Source organism: Melozone crissalis, unplaced genomic scaffold, assembly GCF_028551555.1.
Source record: "Melozone crissalis strain CALT ecotype California unplaced genomic scaffold, PUWL_Pcris_2 ptg000013l_1, whole genome shotgun sequence".
Classification (NCBI taxonomy): domain Eukaryota; kingdom Metazoa; phylum Chordata; class Aves; order Passeriformes; family Passerellidae; genus Melozone; species Melozone crissalis.
The window spans coordinates 49502421-49529361 of NW_026535791.1; the positions used below are offsets into that span (position 1 = coordinate 49502421).

The following is a 26941-nucleotide window of genomic DNA, read 5'->3' on the forward strand; positions in this document are numbered from 1 at the left end:
ATTCTGATGAACCTTCTACCTTTTAGAATAAATAGAGCATCAAAAATGCATGTGGGTTGAGGGTTTTTTCCTTGTTAATCAGAGCAAGAAGGAAGGGATGCTTAGCCCAGGATTCAGTGTGTGTGCATGTACATATATACACACACACACTCTTAAATCTCAGTCCTGGGGGAATCCTTCATCAGTGACAGTGGAAGACTGGGCAAAATACTCCAGAGATAGTAGTTGATCCTTGTGAGCCAGGTTTTGAGGTTTGCTATGCTTTTCCTTTTTCTTTTTTTCTTCCTGCTCCTCTACCCGTTTTAAACCACATGTGATTTTTACATTCCTGTATGAAGTAACACCTTCACACTTGAACAGTCATAAAAAAATGCAAATAAACTGCTTTCACCTTACAAGTTTCTTACATATTTTAATCATTTACTGTTGTCTGCAGTTTCACTTTACAGGGTACTCTGACTTCCATTTTAAGTAAGCTGATACAGTGGTAACACCTAGGCTGCTCAATTTATAATCCTAAATGGTACAGATGTCTTCAAGTTGTTCAGTGCATACAGTATTACTTCACAGATATGCTGTATGTATTTTTAAACTTGGTGCCAAGTTGTTTGGTTTGAAACTGAGCCACAGGATTTGTACTTGCCAATTCTAAATTTAAATGTAATTTATCATGGGTGTCATGCCAAGGAGAGCAAACCTGCAGGCATCTGCTCATTCAATGCACCTGGGAGATTTGCTGCTGAATAATCTGTACATGTGTGTATATTTTTTGGCACTGGAAAAAGGAATAAATGGACTGTCAAAGGATTGAAGTCAGTATGTGAGATGTCTATATGGTTCTTGTCAGTTTTCTGCTTTGGAAGTCTTGGTCTAGTAGGAGTTTCTTCTTGCTGTTTTCTGGTTCATTTATTTGGTTCTTGTGTTACTACTCCACCAGCCAGAAGGGGGGTAAGGATGTAACTCCTTAATTTTTACATGGCCTTAATAAATATTTGGTTTGGTCATCTGTGTCACCTCACCGTTAAGCTTTTAAGAGGCTTGACATGTGTAGCTGCAGTGCTGTATTCACTGCATGTATCTGCTGGTCACCAGACTCTCCCCAGTTTGTGTCATTCCTTTGTGCTGGCAGTGGGAGCTGTAATTGCAGGAAAGTGTTGCTCAGACCTGGCTCTGAGCTCTGTTGGAGAAGCAGGATACTCAGAAATCTGTGCAAAGACCTTCAGAGTTATGCAGTCACCTATCATTAATTTTCTTCTGAAAGTTCAAGTCAAAATAAATAAGTTGTCCTTTATCTGCCATCCTTCTCCAGTGCTTTCACCAACCATGGGCTGCTTTGGTGTTGCACAAGTTTTGTCTTTTCCTATGGCAGTGAAGCTGCAGATGAGAGTTGAACCATGGCAAGCCTGTTTTCAGTATCAGCACCACTGACTTCCCTCAGCTGATGCCAGCCAGCATCTCACTCACCAAAAGGCACAGCCCTTCTGAAAGAGAATAAGTGCATGTTTTTACAGCCATAAACCTGTTCAGCAAAACATGTTTTCTGAATTTTTTGCTATCTGCAGTGTGCTGGGTAGAACTAGGTGATACACCTCTAAAATTAACTTTTTAGTTCTAAACTAAAAGTAGAGGGACCTGAACTGCAGCTGCCTCTACAACCACATGCAGAACATACTGTATTTCAGACGAGTGGGTGCAATGTTCACCTCTTCATGAGAAGTGCTGGGAAAATTCAGGGGCATTCACATTTTGATTGAGCATTGGGATACTTCCTCTTGTTGGTGCACATATTTGACCAATTCCCATGGGGGGGTTTTGTGCCTCCATTTCCCAGCAGTTAAGTACTCTATTTTGGCAAACCCTGTAGGTTTCATGTCATGACCTCAGCTTTCTGTCAAGACAGTAAAGAAGAACTCCATCCAGTGGTGTTAAAGGATTTTTTTCCTTCAAGGCAGTGGTGTAAAGCTGTATGGAAATAATTCATCTCCATTGTTAAAGAATTGAGTAAAACCAGTTTATTTTTTTTCCCGGATCTCAATGAATATGTTTTAAAGGAATGATCCCGATGCTCAAGGAAAATCCTTCACTCCAAGAGCTGTGAAAATGCAGCTCTGACAGAAGTCTGGCACCCACCCGGTATCAACCTTACTTTTCCTGGATATGGCTCTGCATCCTTTGTATGGGTGAACTTGGAATCAAGAGCATTTCTCTGCCAAGTGTCTTTGAATGGCAAAGGATCACACACTCAGTCATGGTGGAAGCATTTGGGGTGCAGTCCTCTTTTAACTTAAAAAGGATTTGTGTGGACACAGCATCAGTCCAGCTCCATTTGCCAGTTCCTTGGTTCGGAGCAGAGCTCAGCACCTGCAGCCTGCACAGGCTCTGTCCTGGGCCTGGAGCCCACCCATGCACTTCCCTCTGCTGGAGAAGGCACAGGAGCCACGTTTGCCACAGGCTGCTTTCATGTTCTCTCCTCAGGTTCCAAATGCAGTTGAGCTGAAACAACAGTGTGTACCAACACAGACAAGCCTTTTCTCTGTCCTGCCTTCCCATTCCTTTTCTTATGGATTCTCCCCATCTAAAAGGTGTCATATGTACACTAATGAAAAGACACCAAAGATGCATTTTAATATGATTTACCAAATAGTTTTGCCAGCTCTGCTCAGGTCTTCTCTTTTTTTCTTATTGTGAGTAGTTACCCATCTTCATGGAATTACTGTATATTATTTCTGTTTAAGACTTACAGGTATATTTTACAATTGTCTCCTTTGTGGGGAGTAGGGGTAGTTTAGTGTGTTTAGCCTACTTCTGCTCAGAAAGCTCACAGTAGCTGGAAGTACCACATGAAAAGGAGATGATGTGTAATTAAAATATTATATAAAAATGTCTTCACTGCATGTTCTGTTTTACAGAGTTGAAAAATAGAACTCCTCTGAAATTTTCTCTGGGTTTTTATTACAGCCTTATACCTAATTTGGGCTGTGTTCTGAGCAGCTGAGTGTGTTGTGTTGCAACAGAATGAAGTCTATGGGAGGCAAAAGGGCAGTGCAACTGCCAGCCACATTCAGAAGAAAAAGATAAATGGAAAACTAAGAATAGCTTTGCCCATTTTCAGGGAGGAACCTTCCATCTGATGAGGCCCTTCCTAGCTCACCACAGTGCCTCAGCAGGTGATTCCTCCTGTCCTTGCTTTGCAAGTTCAAATGCCCACGTGCCTCCAAACCGTGATGCTATGCAGGGATAGAGAGCAGGTGTGTGCCACAGAGGGGTGGAGGCACCTGTAACAGAGATGTCAACCTCAGTGCTTCTGCCTGGTGTGTTCTGTAAGCTGCCCGGGCCTTGGTTTTCCATTTTTAGTGTTTGTTTTCAGACACGTGGAGCATGAGGCAACCTGCAGAGCAGGGGTGGCTCTAAGATTACCTCTGTGTTTAAATGTCCTGGTTGTGGGACTTGAGGCTGTTCCCCCTGCCCCACACAGGGCTGGCATCCACCACCTGGGGCAAGCCAGCCCTAGAGCAGGCTGGCCATGCTTATCCCTGCATATCCTCTGGTCCCTAAGGCATAATTATCCTCTTTTTCTCCTTTTCTAAATTTTTTTTGGCTTTTTCAGTGTTACTTTCTAGCAATGAAAACTCTCAATGTCCTTTTCAGCACTTTTGTTAACCAATCCCCATCTTTAGAACAAGAGTGCACTAACAGAAGCTACTTTTACCATTTGGGCCCTTTATTTCTTCTGATCTAGAGCAGGCATGGCAATGCTTCTCTGTGTCCTGAAAATCCATTAAATACAGAGATATTTCGACACAGGTCAATACCTCAGACTGTGATTAACTTATTGCTTATTAACTTGTTGTTTTGGGTGCTAGGATGATGCATCCCTTACATTGCTGGCCTTTTCCATCTGAATAGCAACCAGTACTGCCCTCTGGAAAAGATCAAATAAAACAAAGACCTTTCCCCTGGTATCAGTTATCAAAATTACAGTCAAGTCAATCAATGCTTTCTGTTTACCTCTCTATGTTTATACTTACATTTCTATTTCTGTCTGTAATGCAGTAGTAATTTGTGAGTCTTTAGGATTTTATTAGACTCACAGGATGCCACTTCAATACATCTTTGAAAATAGTTTCCTTCCAGAGTTGAAGTGTGGACTGACCTCAGCTTTAGGAAAAAGTCACTCTTTGCCAGGGAGTAAGAGGCATGGAATTGAAGTTGTTGTTTTGCTCAGTGTTTATCCAGGGGTGCAGTGAATTAGCAGAACATTCTTGTACCAGGTGAACAGAACAAGAAAGCTGTTAACAAAATATCGCCATAGGGTGTAATTAGAAATGGGAGAGGTTATCTGCATTTCACCTGATTTCTTACTGCTTAATCCCTCCTTCTAGATTGTGCAGAGCCTGGAAGACTGCTTTTATAATAGCCTTTACTTATGACTGGTCCCTGAGAGGGAGGCTGACTTCAGCATATCAGAAATGGGCAGAAGAAGAAATATTAATTTACAAGTTGTTGAATAAATGAGCACCCCTGTGGAGGCATCTGTTTTTCTGGGTGTAGAGTTACTTTGGCTGGGTAGGGCTAAGGATCTCCAGGCTTGCTTTAAGCTGGGTTGCAGAAACGAGGCTTTTGCAGGTCTGCTCTTACAGTTTCATTGAACAAAGCCCCTGCAAAATCCCTGGGTTATGAAATATTTCCTCTCTGTCGGGTCCCAGACAAGAGATGGCATCTGCAGAGCCAGAAAAGGAAGTCCTTGCCTTATAGAGAGAGCTCTTGGTGTGACACAATGGCTGATATAAAGTGTCGGGGGAGCTGAGTAGAAGGCAAAGGAACAAAGGAAGATCGAGACTCGGTGGCTGTCTCGGGCAAAAGGAAAGTGGGAAGTGCCTTGGGCATGGATAAATTTAAGGCTGCACTTGTTCTGGCTGGGGTAGGGGATGCTCTCGGTTATCGCAATTTCTCCCGCGAAAACAATGCCTTAGGAGCAAAAATCCAGCAGGAGCTGAAGGAAATCGGAGGGCTCGAGAACCTGGTGCTGTCTCCTGACAAGTGGCCAGTAAGTGACAACACGCTCATGCACATGGCTACAGCTGAGGCTGTCATCACAGGTAGGTACAGCGGGAACAGCGGCCACGGGCTGCAGAGGAGCTGTGGAGCTGCTGCATTTCTTAGAATAAGCTTGATTGCTGGGGAGATCGTGAGAAAGCGTGTCAGAAATGCTGCTTTTGTGAATAAGAATGTGCATTAGCTTGGCTGCTCCATGAGCACAATCCTGTGACCCTCTCACAGATTGGGGGATCTTGATTTCTGGAGCATGGACAGGCTCTTCCTATATTTTCCCCAGAGATATACAGTTGGTTAAAGACAAATATCACATGTCCAGCATAACAAACTAATTGCCAAGTAGATTATCTGTATGCTGGAGTACATCAGGGAATAATATAGCCACTAGAGAGTCTTCTGTAACAGATAAGAATTCTTCTGAGTGCATTTTTCACATGTTCGTGTCCAGGCTGGAATAGAGTTACCTTAGTACCTCTCTCACGCTAAAAGCACTAGTGCTGTCTCCTCTTTACTGCCCCTCAAACGAAGGGTTGCATCTGTAAAAACCTATTTATTTTATAAGGAGAGCTCCATGTCTTTAGTCAAAAAAGTATCCTAACACACTGTATTTATAATTAAATCTGTGAGAATAGTGGAAGTTATTAAGATGTCTTCTAAAATCACAATGGTTTGAGAAAGAACATTTGTTTTTTCTTGAGATGGGGGTAGTGTTTTTAAGATGAGAAGTGCTTGTGTTGACACCTTACCCATCAAACTGGAGCTTTCTGAGACTGGCAAGATCATAGAAAGTGCACCAGAAGACAGTGACCTCTCAAAAATATTTTGCCTCTTCAGAATGACTCAATTTTTCTTAAATCTCTGTAAAAGCATTCCTGATTTTTCTCAAAACTCATAACACTGGATAACTATGAGTAGCAGAAGCTCCCAGTGTAGCAGAGTATCCTTCACATCAATGAGGTTTCCTTTGTGCTAGTGTTTCACTCCTTTATCTGCCTGCTTCCAATCTGCTCTAAATTTAGTAGGTAGAGATCAGTTGAAGAGTGTGTAGGACACTTCATACTTGGCTATTAGCTGACCAATGGTTTAAGGGGTAGCTAATACACTAAAGATAAGAGTAAGATGTCAGCCTATCAAGAAAAAAGATGACTAGCATATTTCTGAATATAGGCTATGATTAAATACGTATCATATGTTTCTTGCTTATTGAACCCTCTAAAACCATAACTTCTGGGTAATCAAGTCAGTTACAACAACAGTAAAACAATAATTCTTCTCTTAAGTATAGCAGCCTGTAAATTGCTCTAAAGAAAAAAGTTTAAACTACTTTTTCCATTGACGGTGTTTATCCTACACTCTCATTTCTTTCACCTGGTCAGACAAGCATTTTAAAAAGGTACTTTCATGGGCTGGAGAGGAAACAGCAAGATGGAGTAGGGAATTTTAGAAAAAAAAAAATCTTCATTTCACAGCAGCATTGGTGAGTGGGATAAAACGAGTCCTTCTCCTGCTTCCCACAAGGGAAACAAGAACCTCTCCTGCCCACAGCAGGGTCTCCTGACATGGGGAATGCAAAAAAGCCCCATGGCTTGCTCATGGCCCAGCCTAGATGCAAATCACCCTCATCAACAGAGTGAAGCTGAAGAAGGTGAACATCTGTGAGGCTGAAGGCATCTGCCACCAGCCCTGGGGACCTACCCCACCAGCCCTGGGGACCTACCCCTACCCCTTTTTTTAAAAAAATTTGTGGAAACAGATTTTTTTAAAAAAAGGATAGGGAAATAAGCAATACAAATATCTGTAATTCCCTGCCCTGCTCCCTGCACACCCTGTTTGCCTGGCTGGCTGCCTGCTGGCCACAGCATTCCCCAGACACTCACCTGCAGTTGCAGGATATTTGTAGGTTGGGACAAACTTGAAACTTGCCCTCAAAGCCATGAAGTCCTGCAGTCATTGTCGGGGCACTCCTCGGGCAGCTCCCAGCCTGAGGCTGAGGCAGCAGCCAAGGGGCAGGCTTGTGTTAGAGGCAAAGGCTGTTCCCACCTGGGAAAGGGATTTTGGCCAGTGCTTTGGCAGCTGCACGGAGAACATCCCAGGAGAACAGCCCAGGAGGGGCATGGCCACAAGCAGCCTGGGCTGTGGGCACTGCTGCAGACTGAGTTGCTGCTCCCCAAATCCACCCTGGGCCCTGACTGAAAGGCTGATCTGACAATGAAGGACAGACACAACATCTGCTCCCAGGAGGAGTCTGTTCTATAAGGAGGAACAAGGACAGCATCCTCAAATGCAGGAAAACTACCTCTGTAACAACAAAAGTGCTGTCGTTTTCCTCTCTTGCTTACACATGGGTTTAAAAAAAATGAGTTGATTTCTAAAGAAAGAACCTGTCCTATTGATGTCTGAGACAGCAATCTGGCTCCAGGCATGGGGAGCCATGGTGGGCTTGAACAGCCTGGAGGTGCTGGACCACAGGGACTCTGTGCTCTGGGGACGAGGTTTCTGCAGGAGCTGCCAGGCATAAACCCTGCTCCTGGCTCCCATCTGGATAAACTGTGACACTTGACTCCTAAATCTGGAAAGAGCTGGCAGCTTGAAAGTGTCTTGTTTCTTCAGGGATGTTATGTGGGATAGCCAGTGTAACTGGTATGGTATTATTTCATGTGAAACAAGAGGAATCTTTGTTCTGCTCTTCATCTTCTTTTCTGCCTGCCTCCATAACTGGTACTTCAGAATGTCTCTTGCTTCTGGGACTCCAAACTTTCCCCTAAGTTAAATTGTGGATTTCCGGAATTCACCATCTCTGACAAAATGAAGATATTTTTAGAACTTCCCCTGCTGTGCCATTCAACCTGTGCAACTAACCAAGTATTAAATGGGGTTTCTCTAAGTATGCAGAAAATATATAAGTGGATAAATCCCTTTGGCCTCTCTTCCCACTGATTACAAAGCTGTAATAGATGCCAGTGGAAGGTTTTCAGGATTGTTCAAGACCAACAACAGACAACATCAGCCGAGAGGAGCAGCAATACTGAAGAGTCTATGTTTAACAGAGGGAAGGTTCCTCCTTAGGCAAGACTGTAGGCCTTTGTAAAAACAATCTATAAACAGATGTAATTAGTGAACTTATTACAGAGAGAAATTTATGCACTGGAAACCACCTCAGGCAGTTGAGATTTACTACTCTTACTGATTTTTACAGTATTTTTTTTTAAACCTCACTGTTCATGATATTGTAAGATATTTGGAACCCTGCATGAAAGACCTACAAATTTTAGACAAAATACATATAACCTACAGATTCAAAAAAGGAAGTTGCGATTTGTTTTTTTATCTAGTCATACATATCTCTTAAAGTGATTCTGTAATGTGGTAATTTCAAAAAAAAAGACTTTCATTTTTAAATTGGATTCATGTCTGCAAAGGCAGGGGCTGAGCCAGCCACATCTGGCTTTACCCAGAGCCCATGGCAGCCACTCTGTCACCTGACAGTTGATCACCTCTGTAATGATTTCACACCACAGAGCTTAAATAAAGGCCCTCAGCAGCTACTGTTGATTAACAGAGTGCTTCATCATGCCTGTGAAGGAATTAAACGTGGAAAGAAAAGAAGAGAAAGATGAGAGCTGAGAGTCAAGACCATTCTCCCTCCAGCCTGCTGTCATGTTGTGTAAAAATGTGACAGTGGCACCAGAAGCATGACTCAGTATATTGGGAGTGGAAACAGGAATATTTCTCAAATGCACAGTGAGCTTGCTTGCATGTTTGTTTGCTCCTCTGCCTTCACACAACAACCTTCTCTTCCCTGCTCTGGGCAGATTACTGGTGTTTGGAGGACCTGTACCGCGAGCTGGTGAAGCGCTACGTGGATGCTGTGGAGAAGCTCTCGGGCCGGCGGCCAGACCCCGCCACCATCGAGGGCTGCAGGGAGCTAAAGCCAGACAACCACCTCCTGGCCTGGCACACACCCTTCAATGAAAAGGGTACAGTACCACTTTCCTTGTAGAGGGCCTGGCTGGAATAGTGCATGCTCTCTGTGTTTGTGGCTATATGGAAATTTTTTCCTTTTCCCCTGACATCAAAGGCCACTACCCCTGAAACGTTTCCATGCTTGCCTGAGGATGACAAGAGATCTGCCAAGAATTCCTTCTGTAGGGCACTGTGTCCTCTTGTAAGCAAACCCCTCCCTCTTTAACATCTATTTAAAGAGACTTTGTCCTTGGCTCTGTGCCTCAGGGTCCAGATCTTTGTCCTTGAGTTTAATGGTTATTTTAAGAAATATTTTCTGCCATTTTTCCTTTAAACATTTGTAGACTTGGATCTTTTCAGTTAAACCAGATCTGAAACAAAATGCCGAGCCTGTAAATTGCTAGAGCACCAACACATTCACTGAAGGGAAAGCAGAAACTTTTCTCCATTTGGATGCCCTGCTAACAACTATGATTGTTTTGTTGATAGTCCCTAATATTCCTACTCTGGTTTACCTATGCCTGTCCCTCTCTTTCTTTCCCTTTATGATCACTTACTTTTGCAATGAATAAAATTTCTACTTAAAGGTAAATAACGTGCACGCAGCTCTGTGCACACACAGAGCAATTCATCCTGAAAGCCTGTAGAGACACCCCATTATCAGAGAGGGGGAACCCAGACAGCCACAAACGGTGTCAGCTCACACCCATGGTGTGACACTCAGCCACTGCAGAGCACACTGCCTCAACAGAACTGCCTATTGATGCCACACCATGCCAAAGACTCGGTGGCACAGGGCCATGGCTATTTCTGGGTCTCTGCAGCCAGTTTTCTCTGACAAATAAAGCATCTCTCACTTGTCCCCTGCTCCTCTCAACAGCTGCTGGGAGTGAAAAGGGTGCATTCTTCCCACTCTGCTATCAGCCAGCCAGACCTGAGAAAGTGCCCCTTTGGCAGTTGTCATGTGTTTCGTGACTGACAGTGGATAAAATTTGGGGAAAATAATTGTGGGAGCTGCTGTTGGCCCCAGGTAGCTCTTAACATTGTTTGACAAGCAGTTGAGTATGGCTGTTGCAGTGGACTCATGATCCACTGCAGTGTTGGAGCTACCACTCTTCTTTCAGCCTTCCTCCTCCCCAGCTTTCCATGGACTATCTGCTTTGGGGATACTCTGGGCTAGAAGAATCTAAAATTAATTCCTTCCTTGAGATCTGGCAGCTAAAAGCCACTTTCTCCATCTGGTCTGACAAATAAGCATTCAGAACATTTCAGGAAGCCTTTTTTTCACCCTCAGAGCAGAAGAACCTGAAGTGAAGATGTTCTGTTTTCTATGGGACCCAACAGTGCTATGGACATAATTAACTTTGAATTGAATTTGCACAAAATTCTTCTTGAGGCAAAAACATGCCACAGGCATTGAATGCCTGGGATTGCATGCCTAGCACTCAGACTATATTTTGGATGGGCTGGAACCAAAGGTTGATTTGCTGTGGGCATTCTATCTTATCTAGCTTCCAGCAATAATTCTTGTGCCAGTATTCATGGACTTATCTTAGGTAATATTGCATTGCTTATGGATGCTTCTCTGCTCAAATTCTTGTGGGTTTAGTCAGTACACTGAATCCCTAAGTCAAATTGCTCTATGTGTCTCTGCCACCTCATGTCATGCTTGTTGCCACGCTCATTGCAGAGATACCTGGGTTATGTTAGAGGCTGATGAGATTCCTGTGACCACCAGAAAACCTGCCCAAGATTGTCTAACACCTTCCATTTTAAGAGCTTGTTTACAATTTACAACACGATAAGCACAAGGCTAAAATTCTCTCCATTAAGAGTTTGCCTCTGTTTGTCTGTAAGTACTCGTTTAAAGTTTTGATGCAGGTGAATCTGCTGTTTCTGAGACACATTAAAATGTTTTGACCCAGTGCCAAAGCTTCAAATTCTTCAGAAGAGAATCATTGATGTTATAGAACTGGAACTAAAATTTAAATAAGGTAGTACCCCCTGAGCCAGATGTTTGCTTTTGGAGTGACTGCAAGAGGCCAGTCAAATGGTGGGTCAAATAGTGGGCTCTACCTGTATCACATGTATTTCAGGCTGAGACTGCTGCATCCAAGCAGCTCTTTATTTGCAGCTGTAGAAGCAACTTCTGGGCCTCCTGGAAGCATCTGAGAACTTTTTGCAGGTGGTATTGGCAGAGGACCATGAGGGAAAAGTGTGAGGAAAACTGAGGAAAATGAGGGGAAAGTTGAAGAGAAGGTTAAGCTGCAGATGCACAGGGGATAAAGGTGCTGGGCTCTAAGTTTACATGCAGAATGATCTGTCGTCACAAAAGGCACATCCTCCTCAGGGCTTAGCATCCATTACCCTAATCTTTGCTATTCTACAGGTGTTGAGTGAAGAAAATCACACTGAGGTATGACATACTAAAAAAGAATAATATAGTGCATGAATGAAAAGGAAAATAACTGGGAAACAGATAGGTACAGCAAAAATTCACTGTCTCCTCCAGGACAGCAATTTCAGGAGACTTCTAATGAAACTTGGAGGTCATGAGCTCAAAGCAAGACAAAAAAAGACTTCACACAACACCTACATAAGCTGCATAACTATTTTCCAATGCCAATTTGCAGATGCTACAGTTCATGTGAGTTTGAAAACGAGCTGGGCAAATTCACCCAGGGGAAATCCTTCAAGGGTTTTTAAGCAGAAAGATGAATAGCCAGCTGCCTCCTGGATCAGGGAGACAAATTGTCAGCAGCTTAGTTAGTACAAGGGGATAATGTGACTTTTTCTTGAGTATCCTCTTCATTGTCAGACATGATAAGTTGGCTTGACCTTTGGTCTGATCATGGAGGACAGTTTTTATGTTGTCACATGTGTCACTCCTGTTGCTTGGACTAGTCTTATTGTCCCTTGTGTCCTTAGTTCAAATGGTAGATGTGAGAGATGGGATTTAGCTCCCTGCAGCTCTGTCTGGGTTTAATGCTACTCCATGTGATGGAATTTTTTGTTGCCAAGTTTACTTGTCTAATTCTGCAGAAGGTTTTGATGGAACTTCCCAGAGTGTAGGAAGGCAATGAAGTGGCAAAGACAAGCTCCTCCAGACCAGCAGTCAGATTACTGTAGTGCATCTTCCACTTTGGATATACTGAGAGATGTCATTTAATTAGCAGCTCTGTGTAGTGCAAGAGCCTCCCCTCTTGGACATCCAGCATGGACTGTGTCCTTTGGAGAAACCAGGTCTGCACAGTGAACACTCTCATCTGCTACTCTATGGCAGCAGATGATTTAATGAAGAGTTTGGTCTTGCAAGCAGAAGATATTTCTCCCAGTTGAGTGATGCCCTGGAAGACTAGATTTCCTTCCTGACTCTTCCTTGTGGTTTCCATGTGATCAGTGGGATAGGCAGACAGTTTCATCTGCTCCTGGAGAGCTGCTCTAGGGGAGGGGAAGAATTTTTTTCCTAAGAGAGAAATTCAGATATTGCACCTGGAAATGCCAGTACGTGGCTTATGTTAGTTTGGCTCAGGCTTCAGTTTGGTTTGAAGCAGATCTCACTGCCACCCCCACTACTCCACTTGGATCACACTCATAATCTTAGGACGTTGGAGCTGGAGCCACTTGGCATGAGACTTGATGGCAAGAGATGTTCCAAAAGAGCCCCTGGTGCTTTGCTGTCACAGCAGACAAAGCCCAGTGGAGCAGCTGAGGACTCTTCTCCAGATAAGTGACTGAAAGCTGTGACCCTGGCTCCTTGGCATCTGCTGCTTCAATTCACTCTGGCCCCCAAGCTGCTCCTACTATGCCATCATACACACTAATGGACATGCTGCCTTTTCCATGCTGCCTGCCTGGGAAAGACAAGGAGAGTGGGCTCCTAATGCAGGTTCACATAAGCTAAAATTAGGCGGCATAAATATGCCCCTTATCTTCCAGGAACCTAGAAGAGAAATGCTGATTGCTCTCAGCTATTCCCAAGGTCACTGGGAAGTGTGATTGAGCAAAGACAGCACTGAAAAATGCCAAGTACTTTGAAAAATAGAAGCCTATCCATCTCAGGGTGGTTGCCTGCAAAGAGTTAATGCTTTTTTGGGCATTGGCTCACCAGCTGCAAAGAGGAGATAATCACCTCACTGGTGCCTAGTGAAGATAAGCTCATTAAAACTTCTCTGGGATCCTAAAATTACTGTGATAAGTACTGCAGAGAAACTCATTAGTAAGTTTAACTCCATTCAATGAAGTGTTTAAAAGTTGAACGCCTGGGATCACACATTCAGTGCTAAGGATTAAAAGAAATTCTGAATTAGCTCTTCAATAAACAAATTTTGTACTGCATGGGGGTGGAAGTTCCCAAGACTAAGCTTGGTAAGTGTAGGCTGTAGCACAACAAGCACTAATTTCAAGTTGCATGAGAAACTTCAGTTGTGACATCGCCTAACTTTGTAGGATTTGGCTCGGTAGCCTTTAGTTTCTTTTGGACACATTATTTTTGCACGTAGCAGAAACTGGTGAGGCATTAAAATTGAAAGGTGAACTGTGAAGCTCATATGAAGTGTTTTAATTGTGTTTACAACTATAAAATAAGGGTGTGTGGAAATGTATCTGTTTCTCAAGTTCTGTTTCTGGTGTGGGTCCCCGGAGCAAGCAAAACAGCAGTCAGCCAAAAATGAATGAAGATGGGATGAGAGTTTGGATCAAACAAGTCCTGTGAACAAGAGGGCACACAGCTTTCTGAGTCAACTGTGGTCTTCATAGCACTTGATTATGCTGGAATATTCCTGTAAAACCAGAATGACTATGTAGGAGCAAAATTCCTCACAAGAAATTTTCAAAACTTGTAACTCATTTTGCATGGTAATTTCCCATTCCCAGGAAAGTTCCCTTCCCACACATGAACTGAATTAATGAAGTGCACTTGTCTCACATTTTATCAACACATTTGTGTGAGATCAGTCTCCTTTTAAATGCATGGTGTTATCCTTTTGCTCTAGGTTCTGGATTTGGAGCCTCCACAAAAGCCATGTGTTTAGGGATGCGATACTGGAAGCCAGAAAGGCTGGAGTCGCTCATTGAAGTGAGCATTGAGTGTGGACGAATGACTCACAACCATCCCACAGGTAATGCCTGCACTCTGACATCCCCTAAGGCAGCTTTGCTCTTCTGCAGGGACTGACATGGCCCCTGTGAACTCCCCTGGTTAACCCACTTCTGCTTTGCAGGCTTCAAGGCCTCAGTTTGAACTTTGCTTTGTTGATACATGCATGTGTATATTACTTATGTGGGCTTATATATTTGCTTGTATATTATGCTTACGGCATCCTCAAGCACAGTTGTTTTCTCTTCCAAAATCCCAAAATGTAAACATAGCCTGCCTTGTCCAAAGCATATTCATGTTAGTTCCCCCGATCAAATTTTAGGATTCATGTATATCTAGATGACTCATTGTTACCATGCAAATTTATGGTTCAGGGGATAACAACATTTTTCTCTTGGCAGGTTTTGTCATATCCAATCACTGTAGGTAAAGGTAGTAAGCCAAAAAATCCTAGCTCCACATATTTTAGGATACAATCTGAAACATTTTCTAAACAAAACATAAATAAGCAGATTTAATGTTGTTTTTAATATTCAGGTCTGTCATTTTGATAATTTTAAGCTACGTAAACATGTATTCATTCTGTCTGTTTTAAACAGCAATAAATAAAACCATAATGAATGGTGACATGTTCAACACACTCAGCGCTATGAAGCAGTCAGAAAAGTCATTATGATGCCATAAAATTAGGGAAAAGCATTCAAAACAAAGCAGAAAATTAGGCTGGCATGTAAAGTCTGTGGTGCATTAGCAACCATAAGACTGCTTGTAGTCTGTGTCCATCATGTCAGAAAGGGCTTATGAGACCCAGAAAATGGCAGCAAGGAGGGTCCAAGTTGTCAGACACCTTCCATACAATAAGAAATTACATCCAGAAAGAGTTTTCAGCTGGGAAAAGAAACAAGTAGCACAGCAGGAAGTCAGGAAGGAGAGGGGTGGAAGGACCCCACGCACCTCACTGCCGTCCTGAAATGTGTCAGGGAAATGTCAGTTGTGATCCTCGTAACTCAAACTCAGAATACCCAACAAGTGTGTCAGTTGGGACTGAAACATGAAGACAAAGGAAATACTTGCCCATGTTATGCACAGTGAAGCCTCAGACCTTGCTGCTACAGGCTGCTGCAAGGTCCACAAGTATGCCTGGGTTCAAAAGAGACCAGGCAAAGAGGCTGTCTTGTCAAAATCAAACAAGCTGCGTAATTAGAATGGCCCCTAAAACTAGCCTTGTTGCTCTGGGGAATGGAGAAGCCAAGCCACTTCACTCTGGGCTTCCCTCTGTCCTACAGAGGCAGACACATTGGCTGGGGGTGCTTTCCTTTCTATTGAGGAGCAGCAGGCTGTGTGAGGGCTGCCGTGAGCAGGGGCAGCAGGGTGACAGCTACAAGGGTGGGCAGCCTGGGGAGGGGGCAGGAGGAGACTGCCAGCCCCTGGACACCTTGAGGGCACACTCCAGCCTCTGCCACCTTCTGAGTGAGCTGTCCACTGCCCCCTGCTAGCCCTTTGATTCACACTCTAAACCCTCTGCTGCCACCTTCACAGTAAACGTGGCCCTCAAGGATCTTTGTGGCATCTGCCCTAGATGCTGTCTATGTGTGAGACCCTTTGGGCTGGGTCTACATGGGCTGTTATTCTTTATGAGAACATCTATGGGATTCAAGTTGGATGTGCCTTGGGCCTGACCCAGTATTGCAGGTTTGTGGCAGAGGGAATTAGTAATCACCTCATCTGGGCTTGTCACCTCCTAAGATAATTTTGTTTTACCTTCAGCAAAACACACAAAATTCATGATTACCTCTATGCATGAATGAACGCTTTTGGACCCATGCACTGAGAGAAGAACCTGCATCAATACTTTGCTCAGCTAGGATTTATTTAAATGACTGACTGGTTTTCCTAAGCTTCTTTTGCACACTGCACCAGGTTGGTTTTTTGCCCTTGCCAGAATGCCAAGAGGACAAATACAAGAAATGAGCTGAGTGTTTCTGGTGTCATAGAAGTGTTGAGTGCCCTTCAACAGTTATAACATTTGTAATATTTAAAATGTTGAAATATTTGTGACCAAAGTAGAGGACAAGCATGTCTTCCTTGGACAATTTCTTCCTTCTTCTAAGGGGACATGGGTTTGTTCTCCTAGAGTTAAATGAGCCAGAAATAGTGTTAGATCTAGCAACCACAACTCTTAAACTGGATGATGCTGTAAACAAGCTGATATAGCCTGTAATTGAATCACTTTGTACAAGTCAATTATTTCATGTGACTTCAATTAGAAGATTTTCAGTATCCCATTGGTAGATGATGTTTATTTTTGACCCCTACCTCAATTTCTATCACATTACACCACTGAGAACAGAAGCTCCCTTCCATGTAAGATAAGTCGCAAACCAAGGGGCAGCACTCATTAGCCAATAATCTCGACATGCCACAAGCCAGGCTGCAAACAGGCAGAGAGGGGTTGTGTACATTTGTTAATCTACCTGACAGCCATGAGGTATTCCACTGGTGATTTTAAGAGGAAAAACAAGGACAAAAGGATGGTACCAGCACAGATGCACACTGGTAATCCTCTTTATTTGTGAATTCCAGGTTTCCTAGGGTCCCTTTGCACAGCTCTCTTTGTGTCATATGCAATACAAGGGAAACCCCTTGCTCAGTGGGGCAGAGAAATGATGAAGGTTGTGCCTATGGCTGAAGAATACTGTAAGAAGACCATTCGTCACATGGCAGGTACCAACTCTGGATCAAATGTTTATTTTCTTAAGGCTATCTTTAGCTGGAAAGGCACTGAAGAAATGGCACTCCCTAGTCTTTACACCTTTCTGCTTTCCCCCCTCTCCTCCCTCCAGAGGTTGTCCTCCTGCTTTCTCTGCTCAGAGAATTAAGCCCTTCACAGGTGGTGCCACCTTCTTCTACCACCAGTTAGTTCCCTGGTGTATTGGTGGCAAAAATACAAAGCAAAACAGCAATGACCATGCCCTACTGCACAGTTTTATTTTTAGGGAATCTTCAGAGATTGCTGGGCAGGGGGGAGGAAGGAAATTATATTTAGCAGGTCATTAGGCAAACTGACTGCTGAGATTAATTATTCAGCTGCTTTCCATCAATTAGTGCAGTTCAACATCTTCCTTAAGGAAAACCACTGACACTCCTCATCATACCAGGAAAATTTCACCTGAGATGCCTCCTGACCAAGAGTTGGCTTTTGACCACAATTCAGATTTGCCTTGTTGCTTTTCTGAACAGATTTGTTTCAAACAACTAAGTGTTACCCAACTACTGAACTTGATACTACCACTTTATTATTGCTATGCATGTGGTCTTTGGGGCAAAGGTACCTTAGTCCCCCCTTGTCAGGAAATGATGTTTGTAATGGTGAGACCTGCCGTGGACTGATGAGTATCATTCCATGGAAACATCAAGGTAAGAGATTAAGGGACAGCTGTTGAAAAAGACTGAATTCTATAGAAATCTTTACTCAAGAGCACTCAGAAATTAAAATTAACCCCTGAAGAAAAGCTGCTGCTTTAAAATCTGAAAGGAGTTCCGGGAAGGCTTTCTGAAAGACCCTGCGTTTTCATCCGTGCCTCATTGCACACCAGGATTTTTTTAGCAGAGACCCATGAGGAGCAGGTGCAGGATTAATGTGATCAAGCTTCTCTCTGAGTGGCTTTGCAGCAGGTCCCTGTCACTCCACTGGAGCAGGACCCCTCGTGTGGAGGTATGTGTGCTGGGCTCCTGAGGCATGCCCTCCAGCCAGTGCCCGTATTGTTGAGCTTCATCCTATTTTGGTAATGGGAAAAGTGTCCTGCATTAAAGTTAAGCTCCTTGGCTGCTGAGATGTGCTGCAAAGAAATCCTGCCAGAGTCCTCCAGTTTTAGAAAATCCTATTTTAGCTATATTATCCCCCATGGATAACAAACAGAGAGTTTATTATCCATGTCACAGAGAGTTCGACTCTACACCCCTCTCTGATATCCAGCTGCAATTACTGGCCAGATGGTTCCATGGACCTGAATGTGGCCATCACCTCAGCTGGGCTCAAGGGATGGTGCAGAGCCTTGCTAGGAGTAGTGCCATGGGATTCTGACCATGCTACAGATCCACCCAACAGAAATCTCCTTCACCTGCTTGATCCCTCTATTTCTGAAACTGTGGAACAAGCACCTTGCTTGTTAAGGTGCTACATAGAAAGCATTCAGTTCTGAGGCATTTATGGTTGATTGTCATGAGGGAATAAGGGAAAAAACCCCACAAACAAATAACCAAAAAGCCAACAAAAAAAGGAAGAGACAGGTCAGGTCACTCACATTTCTAAAAGTTGTCATAACCAGCTGCTCTAGTGGGTGTTGATAGCTTACATTTGCTTTGCTTACATTTGTTTTCCTCTAGATGCCATAAATACATCTAGATGCTCTCCTTGACCTGTTGGCTGTAAATGCCCTTTCGCTCTGTTTTTGTAAACACCTCCCCTTTTTAGGGTTCTGGTGTATGGAATGAGGCCAAGCTGGGTCATAGTCTCAGAAAAAAGGCAGCTGGACATTTCCAGGTGTCTCAGGCACATGGTTGAATGCTCATCACTGGCTGGGGCACTGGCAGCTGACAACTTTGTAAAATTTTCAGGTCCTACAGAGCAGCTTGGATTTTTACAAAAAAGTCCCTTAAAGATCTTAATTGCCAAAGAAAGTCACCACTGTGGCATTCTAGGAAAAGAAGCAAAATCAGATTACATCCTTCAGGTGAATGGTTTGGTTGTGCTTTGCGTGTGCTTCTCAGCCCTTGCAGCACACACCACTGAGCAGCCAAGCAGGAGGGACACAGGGAAAAGCAGGAATGCTAAATTTTATTTTGCACCCATAGTCCCGTCCCAAATTGCTAGTTTGCCTTGGCACACTCACCCATCCAGGCCACCCCTCTCTTCTCTAATTCCTGACCCCCCTCAGCTTGCCAGGCAGGGTTTCCCTCAGGTCTCAGTTCTGCAGGCAGGTGCACAGGGATGTGCTTAACAGTCCAGTGTGGCTGACTTAGTTGCCTTTGTAAGCCTTTATAAAAAGGGTGAACCAGAGCATTAGCTTGAAAATAAACTAAGTTTAGTAAGTTTATTTACACGGGGAACATTAAGCATGATTAGAGATCACTCCCCAAAGTGAAAGAAAAAAAGAAGACATATGATTATTAAAAAAGGCTTATTTCTACGGCACAGGTAACAGATATGTATTTTATTTATCCCTTTGCTACATTTGATATGTATTACAATATATGCAAATGAGAATTTTGGACTTTCCTATCCGTTTTTTCCTAATGATCACACAATAAATGCAATGCAAATAGAACAAATACTGGAGAACTTATGCAAATAAAAATTGATAACTAAGGTAGGTGGCAAATTGTATTTAGGATGTGGAAGCAATTTTAGATATTCTTTATTCATAATAAAGGAATAAAAACTGACAAAGAACTGATTATTTTCTTTTTGTTGACTCTTATCTTTTCCTTGGAGTGCTCTTCTGAAAATTCTTGTAAAATTTCATCTTGATATATATTAAATGACATTAAAATAGCACAAAATTCTGAAAGTATTTTCTTCATTGCATCCTCTGTTTTCATTTAGAAGTCTCACTCCATACATACTTAGTATATATGCAGTATATTACTGTAAAATACCTGGGGTTTCATGTCCATCATTATCCTGAAAATGTTAAAGTAGAACTGAAAATGTTCTTGAAATGAAATACTACATCATTAATTTCTTTTGCCTTCAGAATATCAAGAGCACTGGTTTTACTTTGAAGCCAAGTGGCAGTTTTATTTGGAGGAGAGAGAAATCAATGAGGAAAATCAGAATCAACCTGTCTTTCCAGCCAACTATGATGCAGAGGAGAGAGAAAAGGTAACTGCAACTTCCAAAAGTTCTTTGGATGGCTCTGAACCAACAGAGGTATTTTCAAAGAGACCACTATTTTTCAACTGATGACAGTGCCAGTGTAGTACCTGAGCAGGTACAAAATACGGGCCAAGGCTATCTGAGGGTAGAAAAGGCAAATGTCCTGCCTGGAGCTCTCATTAAAGCCTAATGGAGCTGTGGCCAGAGTCTGACAAAAATACCCTCGGGTATTAGAAGCTGGATTTTGTCTTGTTTAGTGGAGGGTGTCCCTGCTCCTGGCAGGGGATTGGAACTCAATGGTCTTTAAAGGTCTTTTCCAATCCAAACCAGTCTATAATTTTTGGGTCCTTTGAGCAGAAGACAGACATGCCAAGTGATCGATTCGCTGCCAACCTGGGCTGTGCCAAGCTAGTTTTAAGTGTCTTGAGAGATGGTGTTTCACCACATTCCATGAGATACTATTTTATAATGTACATGATCTTTTCTTTGCTGGTTATATCTTCTTAACTCAAGAGAAATAATGTGTCTTCTTCCCTGCTGTTTACAGCTATCTGATACAGGCTGGCACCCCCCCAAAGCTCTCCACTTAGCAGCTAAGCAATAAGTATGTGGCTCTTGGCACCTTTTGCCATAAATCAATCCCTTTTTTCCAGATTATGTAAATACAGTTCTATGCTTATGAGCCACTTTGTGTATTTTTAGGTGATGAAGTCTGATTGACTGTGGATAATAAGAAACTGCTCACTCTAAGTATAAAGAATATTCCTTTCCAGGTTTATTTTACTAATTCAGTGCCAAGAATTTGCTACTAGCTTTATATTCCTTCCAGTACTACTGAAGTCTCCGCAGAGCTTTAGGAGAGATTAAACCAAACAGCAATTTCCCATGACCATTTCAAGACGGAACTGTATGAACTTCTAATGCAAAAGCAAAATTTACCTTTGTTACCCTAGCCCAACTATTTTGGCCCACTGAGCTATGTATTTTGATGAACAAGAAAGGAAAAATGGTGCTTGACCCTTAAACTCCCCCATCAGGCAGAGATAAGATACTTTATTAGTGTGCTAGGAAAGAATAGATGAGGAGAAGGTAACTGCTTTGCCTGCTTTTTCCCCAAGAGTGCCCTTCCTTCACCTTCCCTCCAGACTAGCTGTCCCCTTGTGTTTGGGAATACAGCCAGTAGCCTTTCCACATGCAGAGCACCACTGTCTGGCACAACCCTTGCCCACAGATCACCACATGTGTTCCTGCTTGGCCAGGTGCACCTTCCTGCCAGCTGTGTGTGAAAGTGAAGCCCTCAAATGTGGCTTGGATTGATCCAAGCATGTTTCAAAGGCAATTTCCCTCCCAAAAAGAAATCACACCCTGAAATGTGCAGCAGCAAAGGCCACATTCTCTATAAGCTGCCATATATAATTTCTCAGTGATGTGCCTTTGGAAGATGTTAGATACATGGTGAATGGGCAGACATTGCTGAACACGTGGGATCAGCCTTGGCTCTGCAAACAAAATACTCACCTGACTCACTTTCCTGTGACGGACAGAAACTGAGGGAGGAAGGAAACCAAAGTCATCCAGGACAATTGGAATATAAGGACCTTGTTTCCTTAAGATGAAGTTGCTTAACCCAGCAGTGAGAAAGAACCCAGAAAGGTGGGGAAAATAGATCAATGGAAAAGGAGTACTAGCCAGCACAGGGTCAGCTCCTGAAGGGTGGGGAAGTCAGAGGCAGCTGTAATTACTGGTGGCAGAGGTTGACAGCAACAAGGGGAGATGTGAATTACCTCCTGTGCTTGGCAGCAGCTTGGCAGCAGCTCAGCACCTTCAGCAAGAGAGTGCACGCTAACACCCCATCCAAGTCCCAGGTCCTTGCTGGCCCACCCAAGAGAAGCTGGGCTGGTGCCGCAGAACAGGGCTGCACAAGGGCGCTGGAGCTGAAAGGAGAATGAAGCAGTTTGGGAAGTGCTGCCTTGGGGCAGCTAAGTCCTGCCAGATTCAGTCCCAGGACAGCTATCTGCAATGTAAAGCTGTTTCAGCAAGGCAAGATGACATCGGACATGTGCAGAGCATCAGGGATGAGCAGGAATAACTGGGGTGACACTTGAGCAGCCTGGCTGCACACCCAGAATAGCCCCTCTGCGCTGAGCCCTCCTGCCTTTGGAGGCAGTGTCTGTGCTGCTCCACCAGCATCCAAACTGCAGCAATAGGGCTGGAAAATTGCATGGGGCAGAGGACGGCATACAGGCATAAATATTCCCTCTAAATTGTAAAAAAAAAAAAAAAAATAAAGAAATAGAGTGAAGCTGCACTCTGACTCTGGCAGGCATGTTTGATGTAGGTGTAGATAAATCTCAACCAAGTATGAAATAGGTCAGGTGAAAGTGAATAGAGAGAAATGCCAGCTCTTAATACATGATGCAGAAGCCAAGAGCCAGCCAGCCAGGAATGTCCAACTTGCCATGATGCCAGTTAAACTTCAGGAAATAAAGCTGCCCATTTCTTCATAGGGCAGTATTTTTTAACTAAAAATTTATTCATGTTGAGATAATTTGGGAATGGAAGTATCTGCTCTAGAGAAAATCCAATTTTCCTTTGCAAATCTCCAAACTGGGTTTGGAGCTCTTTCTCCTGCCCTCTTCTCCTGGGGAAGAACTGTTTTTTACATTTGCAAATTATTTTCCCTTTTGTTCAACAACTGCTTTTAGAAGAGGAGAGAAAAGGCTTGATGTTGTCATTGTATTGCAAAAGTTCCCATACCTTCTCAGTGATTTCTCACAGTCAGCTCTTCACAGCACAACCAACAAACTCCAACTCTCAGCTCTACCAGCTAACCCACTCTTTTGTAGCACTCTTCTTATTGGACACAGCTGTGGCCTATTAAGGGCAGGCCTGTTCCTAATCTTTGGTGATTGGTACAGCTGCAACTCCTCAGGGGTGAGACTACCTTCTGCACTATCTTTATTTTCTTATATTCTCCACAGCTTGGCAAGAAAAAGACAGAGAAAGGGGCTTGAATTACATAGTCTGAAATGAAGGCCCTAAAGAAATTACTGGATCAGAACATTTTCACCTCCCGTGAAAATTTGGCTAATTGAAACATGCGCAAATGTGCGACAAGAGGAGCTGAGAATATTCCCAGAGGCAGTAAGAGGACTGATGAAGTGTGTCCTTACCTGTTGTCATATAGCGCAGGGGTTCTATTATCATTGCATAGCAAGGGTTCCATACTGCTAGAGTTCCATATCTCCCTGATGTTTCTTGTAGGCATCTCCTCTAGGCACTGACTCTTCCTTGTCCTCACAGCAGCCACCTGACTCCAGTTCCCCTCAACCACCCAATCCACTCTTTTATAACACTCTTCTGATTGGCTACAGGTGTGGCCTGTTAACATCAGGCCTGCACCTAACCCTTAGTAACTGGCACAGCTGCAAATCTTTAGGGGGTAGATTACTTTCTATACCACCTTCATTTACCTATACTGTATGCCCCTACACTTACCAACTGTATTATTTTTATATGACAAGGAATTTCTAGGATGTGAACTTGAAATCTGTCTTGATCTACTTTTTGGCATTTCTGGCTTGCTTAAACCAGCCTCTTGGCCTGGTGCATTAAGCTGGGGTGCAGGCTTATACCAGCACCTCAGGCATCACCAAGACTGCTGGAGCTGCTGCTGTGGCTCATCCCACGCTGCACCAGAGGAGCCACAGCACAGCCCCTGCTGCCCTTTCCCAGCCCCAGGAGCCATTCCCACTCAGCAGGGGAGATGCCAGCCTGGAGTGGCCATGCCTCAGGCCTGCAGCTCCAGTGCCCTGCCCTGACTGAGCTGTGTCTCCACAGACGTACCGGCGCTGGAGCTCCGAAGGCCGGGGGGGACGGCGAGGCCACGACGCCCCCATGATCGCCTACGATGCCCTGATGGGCTGTGGGGGGGACTGGACAGAGCTCTGCAACCGCTCCATGTTCCACGGAGGTGAGAGTCCCCTGGGCCTCCCACCCTTGCCAGGGCCGGGAAAGAGCCCCCCTGGCTGTCAGCTGCCTCTGTTGTCCAATCTGCCATGCTGTCTGTAACATTGTCACCTCTGGTTTTAGCATCTAAACCCTATTCTTCTGGCAGCAGCTGCCACACAAGCCATTTACAGCACTTTTCAAATGCTGCTCCATCTACATCTCATGCTTCCTCCAGAGGTACATGAGGTCTAAGTCCAGTACGGCTTTCTAAAGGGCTGACAGATGCTGGCAGAACGTGGGCACCTTTGGCAAAACAACCTTTTATCTGCATGTAATGAAACCAAGTTAGGGAGAAAAATAATACAGCACCCAAACAAGTGCCAACCAGATAAAATCCAGCACTTGGAGGCACACAATTAAGTACTTCTACAGCTTTGTGAGAGGGAACTTTCTCAATAGCAGATGCATCTTGCTGGGCTTTTGGGAGGGCCAGCATAGCTGGGGGGTAGGACACCAGCCCTGCATCACCCACTCCCTCCCTTTGTGGTGTGGGCCCTTTGCAGAGGCTCTGGGTCTCTCACCTGCCCCAACACCGTGGTGAGAGCTCACAGTCCCCACTGCAGACCCTGGCAGGCACAAACCCACAGGCACTGCATGCACAGAGCACCAGGGCTCCTCAGCAGGGCTGGGTGTTTTAGAGCCTGCACTGTGCTGTGCTGTGCATAGGGAAGAGACACTCTCCAGTCCAGAACCTTTGTTGTATAGTAGACACCCCTGGAGCTATTATTCCCTCCTTTGTTCTTAGCAATGGTTAGCTGCCTGCAAGAGCTGCTGTGCTGGAGCAAATCTTCCCAAACCAAGTGAGCTGCCAGCCCAGGAGTGCACACCATAGTGGCACCTCCATGTGCTTGCCTTGGCATGACTCTCTTGCTTTAGGCATCCTAGGCCTTTAGGACTGACCCAACACACCCCCACTGCACTCCATATGCTGGAATACGTGTGGAACACTCCCTCCATCAGTGTGGAATGCTCCCCCTCCCGGCAGGGCAGTGTTTGGCTGTGTGTGAAGGTGGCACTAAGAGAGCACTGCGATTGTGTTTGACCCTGCAGGGGAGAGCGCGGCCACGGGCTCCATCGCGGGCTGCCTGTTCGGCCTGGTCTACGGCCTGAGCAAGGTGCCCAAGGGCTTGTACCAGGACCTGGAACAACGGGAGAGGCTCGAGTTCTTGGGCGAGAACCTTTACCGGCTCTCCATGGAGGAAAAGTAAAGCAGTTTCTGCCATTTTCTCTTTCTCTAAAGATTATATCAAACCCTGTAGATATCTGACTGGCATTCATAGTGAAGGAGGTAGCCCTGAATTAGTCTGAAGAGCTCTATGTACATTGCGTGCAAGTGAAGATAGCTGAGTTATTAGACTGATTAGAATTATTAGATTGATTAGATATACGTGATATTTGTGGGTTTTTTACAGATTTAGGGATTTCTAAATATAAGGAGTGCTGCTTAAACCTCAAATGGCAAAAAAGAAATAAAACATCTTTTGACTGATTTCAGTCTAACTTGCTATAATACCACTTCTTAAACAGCTGTTTCCAGTAATTACACATATGAAATTAATTTTCAGAACTAATGCTTTCTTGCAAAACTAATGGTAGTACCCACTCACGGGGATATTCTCTGTATATTTGACAATCCTTTCACCACTGTGTCCCTCCTTGTTCTCAAATCTAATGTGTCTGTGACACTTGTAAACCTAATGTCTCATGGATTAGCTTCTAATGAATCACTGATCCCTGTATCAGCACTGTGGTGTAAGGTATTGTTACATTAGAAGCTTCCAAAAAAGGAAAAGCCAACACTAAAAATACCTCCAAGGAACAAGCAAAGCATCAGTGTGTCTAAAATTTCTGATCAATGTGTCTAAAATTTCTGAATTATGTTTTTATTCTTCTTCAGTCTTCAGAACAAAAGTTTCTCTAAAATATAACTGGCTGAAATATTTGTAAATAAATTAATCTTGCACTATTTTCTAAGTATCAGTCTTTATTTTTAGATTGAACAGATTATATGTTGCTGTATCAGTATCAGAATTTTTGGCTGAGGTCTTCAAGCAGTTGTAATAGGTCAACAGCTAGGCTGTGATATATTTCACAAGTCTGAGCACCATGAAAACCCCAGGAAGAAAAGTTAAAACTGCTTTACCTTTTTCCCCCCCCTTCATTTTATTATCTTTTGTTCTTTTTTTCCTTTCCTTGCCTGGCTTCATCTCACCTTTCCTCTCCAAGTTAGTTTTCAACATTTTTTTCCTTAATTTTCTTTTTTCTTATTTTTTCTTTTTTCTTTTTTCCTTTTTCTTTTTTTCTTTTTTCTAAGCTTTTTCTTTTATCTTTTTTTTTTTCTTGTCCTTTTTCATCCTTTTTTCTTCTCCTTTCCCTTTGCCTTTCCATTTTTTCCCCCTTCTTTTCATTTTTCCTTTTTCTTTTATTTTCTCATTTTTCAAGAAAACCAGGAAACTACAATTGGGTTAGAAGTTGCATACCATAAACAAAGCAAACAGTAGGGTTGATGAAGGAGATCCTAACGCCCCCAAAGAGCAGCACAGGCACAAATATGGAACACTTAATGAAATAACGCAGAAGTGAGCTCAAAATTTGTTCCCACATTTAACCTCATGTTTTACCTTAGAAGTTCAGAAAGTGAGACCTACGTAATACTTTCTAATTTCCACCATGTGTGATTGCCTACGTGGTGTTGGTTTCTCCTGTCTTTCTCCAGCTGCTGAACTGTGTTTTAAAAAGATAGCTAAAAATACATGAGTACTTTCCTACGCCTTTTTCCGTGTAAGCCCTTGCTGGAATCATCACTGGGATGTTGTGTGGCAGCCCCAGGAGCAGGTGATGCCTGTCAGTGGGAATAGCAGCCTGCATGACCATGTCTGTATGGGAAGGTTTCCGTACCGCGCCTTACCTCTGGCTCTGTTGTTGTAGCATGTTTT

General features: G+C 43.7%; 1 protein-coding gene across 1 annotated transcript; it reads left to right on the top strand.

Annotated features, from left to right (window-relative positions):
* Nucleotides 1–4885: 4885 nt before the first annotated feature.
* On the top strand, nucleotides 4886–25213 carry ADPRHL1 (ADP-ribosylhydrolase like 1). Its single transcript, XM_054271996.1, has 7 exons — nucleotides 4886–5099; nucleotides 8868–9032; nucleotides 14013–14138; nucleotides 16700–16840; nucleotides 19873–20000; nucleotides 23835–23967; nucleotides 25056–25213. Exons 1-7 carry the CDS (start codon nucleotides 4886–4888, stop codon nucleotides 25211–25213), a joined length of 1065 nt encoding a protein of 354 aa, XP_054127971.1.
* Nucleotides 25214–26941: the final 1728 nt, after the last annotated feature.

Bases quoted from the DNA above. Each gene is read 5' to 3' on its own strand.
- ADPRHL1 (XM_054271996.1), top strand. From the start codon at position 4,886: ATGGATAAATTTAAGGCTGCACTTGTTCTGGCTGGGGTAGGGGATGCT. The intron at 14,139-16,699 runs GTAATGCCTGCA...TGTGAATTCCAG, and splicing joins GACTCACAACCATCCCACAG to GTTTCCTAGGGTCCCTTTGC. The intron at 20,001-23,834 runs GTAACTGCAACT...GTGTCTCCACAG, and splicing joins ATGCAGAGGAGAGAGAAAAG to ACGTACCGGCGCTGGAGCTC.